At 43.0% G+C, this 7,208-nt stretch overlaps 1 protein-coding gene across 1 annotated transcript in view; it reads right to left on the bottom strand.

Annotated features, from left to right (window-relative positions):
• Nucleotides 1–7,208, bottom strand: part of LOC310877802 (dynein axonemal heavy chain 1-like) — a gene marked incomplete at both ends in the record, with an annotated part of 114,639 nt that overhangs the window by 70,244 nt on the left and 37,187 nt on the right. Inside the window, 9 exons of the mRNA XM_083791751.1 lie at nucleotides 342–499; nucleotides 1,764–1,924; nucleotides 2,270–2,410; nucleotides 2,901–3,008; nucleotides 3,874–4,035; nucleotides 4,326–4,445; nucleotides 4,840–5,034; nucleotides 5,578–5,755; nucleotides 6,182–6,336. Coding sequence (XP_083647877.1) covers nucleotides 342–499; nucleotides 1,764–1,924; nucleotides 2,270–2,410; nucleotides 2,901–3,008; nucleotides 3,874–4,035; nucleotides 4,326–4,445; nucleotides 4,840–5,034; nucleotides 5,578–5,755; nucleotides 6,182–6,336 — 1,378 coding nt within the window. The remainder of the gene's footprint in view (nucleotides 1–341; nucleotides 500–1,763; nucleotides 1,925–2,269; nucleotides 2,411–2,900; nucleotides 3,009–3,873; nucleotides 4,036–4,325; nucleotides 4,446–4,839; nucleotides 5,035–5,577; nucleotides 5,756–6,181; nucleotides 6,337–7,208) is intronic.

Raw genomic sequence — 7,208 nt, 5'->3', positions numbered from 1 at the left:
AAACATGACCCGCTTTAATTACTTCAGTCTAAATTAGTAGCTGATCTACAAGCTCAAAATGCGTCGCACTGCGACCCCTTTTGAGCTTGTAGATATGCTGTTTTCAGCATGCAACCAAGTGAAAAAAGGCAACTGGATCTCTTGTCCACTAGTCCCTTCCTGACATTTTAGTTTAGTTTTTATTTGTTGACGAAATTGTCAATATATTTAATCTTAGTTTGAATCATCATAGCTTATGTAGTTTTCATTTCCATTTAGTTTCCGTCAGTGAAAAATAGCTAGTCGACGGAAAAAAAATTCGCCACAGTATTAGTCGACGCAGTCATCACGGCCTCTCTCACCGATGTGTTTCCTGTCGTACCATCCTCCGTGGTCCATCCACTGGCGCAGCAACTCGATGGGAGGCTGCGCTCCATAGGTCTCCAACATGGGCATGTTCACGTCATCTATGAAGAAGATCAACTTCTTTCCCAGAGGAGGCCCAAACACACCCTTACGCCTGGAACAAACGCATAAGTACTGTACAGTATGTGTGTGACGTGTGTCATTAGTCGAGATACAACTATTATAACTAACTAATTTATTATTAACTAACTAAACTATTATTTAAAGCAGCTGTGTGTGTGTGTGTGTGTGTGTGTGTGGCCCCTTTTCCACCAAAATAATTTGGTTCTAGAACTGGTTTCGTGACTTTTTTTATGGTGGTTATTATCAAAAACATTACCGTCCAAAGGGCTGTCATGGGGGTTAATCCGTCCGTGTTTGTGTGTGTGTGTGTGTGTGTGTGTGTGTGTGTGTGTGTGTGTGTGTGTGTGTGTGTGTGTGTGTGTGCGTATGCACAATGTCCAATGACTGAAAACACTCTATCATCACCAAATCACAAGACCATGAAGTCCATGAAACTTCATTGTAGAGTTTTAACTCAATATCTGACAAGCTGACCCGGACCGCTAGGCGCTACCTAGGCTCCAATGTAGACTGACAACAATACACGGGTTCGAGTCCCGATCCCGACGGCCGTTGCTGCGTGTACGTACACCCCATCTCTCTCTCCCCATCTCTCTCTCTACTTACTGTATACTATCAATAAAAGCATAAAAAGCCCCAACAATGATCCGTTTGGCTGCCAGCATTAATTAAAGAATGATTACTATATGCCAGGATATCCCCCACGTTCAACCCTTATTTTGAAGATCCAAAACACCACGACCGGAACTGGATGTTGACTGAATGGTGTGTGTGTGTGTTGTCGGATTAGGTATTGATCTCTCACTAGCTGATGAGAAGTTCAGGCTGGCGCCATTACAGCGATCACTATGCTCTGTGCAATAAGCGTTGTTTTGACCAGAAATGTTGCCTGGGATGGGAAATTGGAGATAAAAGCGACTGAAAGCGTGTGTGTACGCGAGCATATGGGTGCACGCGTAAATAAAGATAGCGCAGTCCAGTGTTATGGCTAACAAGAGATAGCCATCCGAAGCTAATGTGAGTAGCCTTTCGACTAGATCGGATCAAAACATCTATACAACTGAATTAACGTAACTTAAGTTTATTGGCGCTTGCCGAGACTAACAGGTTACGTTTTTCGGCGTGGATTGTGTTAATTGACATGTTGTTATTTGATGGTAAAACCACGCAGCTCAACTATGCACACCTCTAGGCTGGTCTTGCCGTACTGTTGACCGAGTCCAAATAATTTTGTTGTACACTAGATTCTGTTCAATCAGGTGGAGACCCTTCATATCGTTCCTATATACTGTTACCTTTTGTTCAGCTTGCTGTCGATGTAATCCTGAGTCTGGTTGGCGGAGGTGTGCGCTGAGAACATGAGGAAGTGTGAGATGTATTCAGCAGGCGTGTTGTTCAGCAGATGGTCTGAGATGGTCAGCGTCTTCCCAGTGCCAGTCGGTCCAACACACAACACCTGGCACACACACACACACACACACAAAAGTGTTGTTTTTTATTTTAGTTTTAGTCATAGTCTTTTGAATAGTTCTCATTTAGTTTAGATCTCTTGTCCACTAGTCCCTTCCAAACATTTTAGTCTAGTTTTTATTTCTTGACGAAATTGTCAATATATTTAATCTTAGTTTTAGTCATCATAGCTTAGTTTTCATTTAGTTTCCATTTAGTTTTCGTCTGTGAAAAAAGGTAGTCGACGAACATTTTTCGTCATCGTATTAGTCTACGAAATCACACACTGCACAGAAGGCAGTGGTTCCCAAAGTGGGGTCCGGGGCGGGGACAATTGTTATTCAGTACTCACAGGTTTCGTATTGGACAACAGCATGTCCATGAGGAAGGACATTCTGACCGTGTCTGGGGTTGGCACGACGATGTCAGCGTAATCCATTTCTGGGGTGATTATCACACTTTTGGCGTACTTCATCCAACTGACCCACTGAACCTATAGAACACAGAGACAATCAAACTGTTACTGTACATCCAGGGACGGATTAACACCTCTGAAGGCCCCTGGGCACTGAAGCTCGAAGGGCCCCCCCCCCTTCACATGCACACGTAAGTCTTGGGCCGTTTTTATGCCGTTATATTGGCCTATTTCCGGTCGCCTACCCCCCGCAGAGTGACAGCCAATCTAGCGCATTGTTGCTGCTTTACACACAATTGCACTTTTCAGCTGCCTTCTCACCAACAATAAAACACTAATCTTTTTAGACACCATTTATTTCATTCGGATTAGCAGGGAAAATGTCTGTGGAGCAAAACAAAAAGAAGATTATTTCTTTCTTTTTTTGGGGGCACGTGCCCAAAGTGCCCATATGGTAGATCCATCCCTGGTTACATCCATCCATCCTTCTTACACCGGTTGATCGTTAAAACTAATTTGTTGCGTCATAATATCTGCGTGTAAATGTTCAGCATTATTATCTGCTTACTTTCCCCCCCTTGTCTTCCTCATCTTCATCCTCCGTCAGGTTACTGATCCCAGAATCATCAAGCCTGTAGTCATAAACCAGACCTTGCTCTGGAAAACACAGCTTGATCTGCAGGAAAGATATACATTTAGTATGAACACAATATACTATTGCAAAGCTAGGCATAAAACATATGCTCAGTTACACACAGAACTTAACAGTAACGCCTCATTTCCACTGAGCTCTGTGTGATGTTCTGATGTCTTTATGTAATAGTAATTGCCCGAGTTTATTCCAGATACACTTTTTTATTCTGCATAAACCTTTTAAGCCCTATATGACTTCTATGTGTGTTCTGTGATACATCATCATCATACTGCTCGAGGGAAAGTGAAACCACACTTGCAATTTTCTAGTTCCGCTTGTTCCTGCGGAATTATACCTTTCAGTCCATTTGTATGTTGAAAAACATGACCCTTTCTATGGATTTTGGAGAGACTGTATGCATTGTGTGCCAGGAAACAGTTGTCAATGTTAACATATTTCATTTATAGAGTGCTTTTCAGGATACTCAATTACACTTGAATTACAAACACGGTTTTGATTCATCTGTAAATAACACTTGGAAATATTGCATCTATGAAACAAAATGACGTATAATCATAAATCACACTAGGCCTGCCCTCGATTAGTTGACAAACCGATGGGAGTGTTGAGCCCAAACCACACCGGTAGGGACTCCTTGGGACAAAACCGTTTATGTGGTTGACCTTAAAAACGTTGATGTTTTTTTTGTTGTTGCATGATTTGACTAATTTGTTACATTAATCAACAAATCGTTAATATGTAATAAACGATAGGCATTAATAAGCTACAAGCTTCAGCCTATACATTTTTGATCAGATGTGTCTCACTGAACAAAGATCGGATTAAGCCATTCGTTCATTTTAAGCATGCAATCCTCAAAGCAGTGACCCTGAGTTGGCGGTCTAACCTTCTCCGCTGTCATTTTGTCACGGAGCCAGGCGCTGAAGCGCTGGCGGCTGGCGGCGTCCCCCGTGGCCCCCACACTCCACACCAGGGAGAAGATGAACCAGGGTTCCAGCAGCTCCTCCAGGCGTTTCACCTTGTCTTCTGGGGGACGTGGTCTGTCCACCTAAACACAACACAACACGTTGTTTAGAGCAATGGTGGTTCCCCCAAACCATGAGTCATTTCTGGTCGAAACCCAAAATAAGAGAGATTATGGACGTTTGCCCCGGGGACCCAATACTGGTGGGAATAGCAGATCTACCAAGTGCACAATGTGTTGCTTCACACAGCATTGCAAGCTTGTAGATCGGTTATTTTCACTATACTTCTAGAATCTCACAGGTGCTTGAGCAGGGTAAAACGCATTATTCACGGTGTACTTTAATGTGGGAGATTTGTAAGTTGCAGACACACCTCTCTGTGGACAAAGGGGCTGAAGAAGCAGTCCATTAGTTTCAGCAGACTGAAGGTCAGGTTACTGTCCATAGAGGTGATGACCTCCTTCACGGACTCACGCACAAACGTGATGGAAGCCTGAGCAAAGAGAAGAAAACGGAAAAAGGCCCCGACACAAGATATCGAACATAAATGTCTTTTACACAAAAAATGTGTGTAGTAGCCAAATATTTGACCACTTTTTTCCACTTTTCTCCCAATTGAGTCATTATGCCAATTAACCAATGCCACACATTTATTTTTATCTTACATTTTTATCCCATGATTTGAATAGACGATCTACAAGCTCACAACACGTCGCGCTGCAACGTGTTGCTTGTAGCTTGTACTGTGGATCGGCTATTTCCAGTACAAGAGATGCTTCTATGGAAGACATACAGTACTGCTGCTGCTGTGGAATCCCAAAGACTGAATCGAATGAATTCCGTCGTGGCGACCGAGGACTTCAATCCATGAGCTGTGTCATTCTTACCTGTAGGAAGGTGCTGAAGAGGGAGTTGAGCTGCTCGGTGTGTCGCTTCAGGGTCTCGGGCAGCGTTTTCAGCCAGCACTCTGTGAAGGCCGCGAGGCCCAGAATACTGGGCTCCAGGTACACCATTCCACAGCGAGAGACGGTCGCTGGGGACGCCACCGCCAAGTCCTGCACCTCGAACATCATGGTCATCGACTGCGGGGAGGTTTCGCAATGTTTTGAGACTTGACAGAGAACGACAATGACACTAATAGCAATCCCATAACGTTGTACACTTCAAATCGAATCCTGTGGCTCCTGGGATCTGCAGACAGTCAGACAAATTGATGATATGTGACCTCCAAATATGGGCACGGTGTCAGCCCAATCAGAGCCCCATTGACTTTTTTTACTTTTTTAAATATTTAACTTTCCTTTTAGAATAAAGGAAAGTTAAATATTTAAAAAAGTTAAAATAAACATACATTATTATGGAAATAAAACTGCCTAACTGGCAATGTGGACAATACATGATTTGGCACCGATTGGTCCAGCGGTTTGGAAGATTAGCTGCAGACAGACAGACAGACAGACAGACAGACAGACAGACAGACATCTAGTCTACTGCAAACTGAAAAAATATGCCTGGATGGTGTTGCGACAGGTTTATGAGCCTGTATATCTGCTATTTAAACACATTTCGACACGCATTTTTGTTTTAAAGATCTCCCATCAATGACATGCCCAAGAAGTCCTTACGTCAGTGAGTTTGATGATCTCTCCAGAGCTCAGGCAGAGTTTCTTGTTGTCGTCCAGAACGGTGTTCATGTTCTCGATCCACACGGCGTCCACCGGCCCGTCAAACATGTACCACCTCCTCTCCTCGCCCGCGGACGCCACGCCTCCGCGGACGAGAGACGACAGGATGCCGTCCGTCCTGCAGAGACGGGTGAAGTGCATTTTTATAGTGCTTTTCTAAGTACTCAAAGCGCTTTACAATGGTCCGTTCATTCAGTCATACATTGGGATATTCTCCATGGAGAAGTGGAGGTGTTTGTACTTATTATTAATAATATGAAGACGTTTGGCAAACTAACAGTGTCATTGCACAACTGTATGACTGCACAACTCACTCTTATCCAGGTATATATGGAATCTTTCTATCAACAACCCAGGTTCATTCGTCTTGCCTATTTCCTTACATTTTTCCATTATTTTTAAACACACACACACACACACACACACACACACACACACACACACACACACACACACACACACACACACACACACACACGCACACACACATAAAAAACAGACACCGGAAAGTATGAAGAAAGAAACAAAACGTTCACTTCCATACCATTCGTGTGTGAGCGGGTGGAAGTGGCCGTAGAGCTGTCCCATGGTGACAGACTTGGGGTTGAGGACGTACGTCTGGACCGCTCGGTACACGCCGCCACTCACAGAGGGCTGGCCCTCCAGAGCCGTCATGGCTGCTCCTAGTATCTCATAACACTGTCAACACAGTGTTGTTTTTGGCAGTTTTAGTCACATTTTAGTCACCTGGAATGTCTTAGTGTTAGTCTAGTTTTAGTCGACTAAATGTCATAAGATTTTAGTCGACTAAATCTACAGTTGATTTAGTCGACTAAAATGTATTTTGGCGGGTCTTGATGCCGAGTGTTTTTACACTTGCTGAAAATAGCCGATCTACAATCTCCCAACACGTCGCAACGCGATCAGCTATTTTCAGCATGCAACCAAGTGTAAAATGACTTATACTGGATCTCTTGTCCACTAGTCCCTTCCTAACATTTAGTCTAGTTTTTATTTGTCGACGAAATTGTCAGTATATTTAGTCTTAGTTTTAGTCATCGTAGCTTAGTTTTCATTTAGTTTCCATTTGTTTTGTCAGTGAAAATAGGTAGTCGACGAAAAGATTTAGTCTTAGTTTTAGTCGACGAAAACAACACTGACAGCACTGTCATTGTCACAACACACTCTGTATATTATGCACACTAGTCTCGCGTTACCAGACTGTTGACTCTCGCAATTTCCAAATCATACAGTCTTGACCAACGGAAGAGCCGTCATGAGTAAAATATAAATATAATATAATATAAAATATAAAGTGGAGCCTCTTCCCCACTTCCGTTTCGTCTTTACAGTCGCACAAATGTATTCTAATATAAATAGAAATCAATGAAATCATCTAAGCATATATAGCTTGTTGCTGAGCGGAAAAGAAAATACAAAAATAAAATGTAAAGATATTTTAAAATATATCTTCGTGAACGGAAACGCAGCTTCCTTACTCAGCTCACGGGGGCTATAGTTCCAGACTCTATATAGCATTAGGAGATTACACGAGGCTACACGAGACTATA

The sequence above is a fragment of the Protomyctophum parallelum genome (genome assembly GCF_964188405.1).
Source record: "Protomyctophum parallelum genome assembly, chromosome: 20".
Taxonomy (NCBI): Eukaryota; Metazoa; Chordata; class Actinopteri; order Myctophiformes; family Myctophidae; genus Protomyctophum; species Protomyctophum parallelum.
The sequence above is the reverse complement of the archived record's forward strand: the minus strand, read 5'-3'. Positions and strand labels throughout refer to the sequence as shown.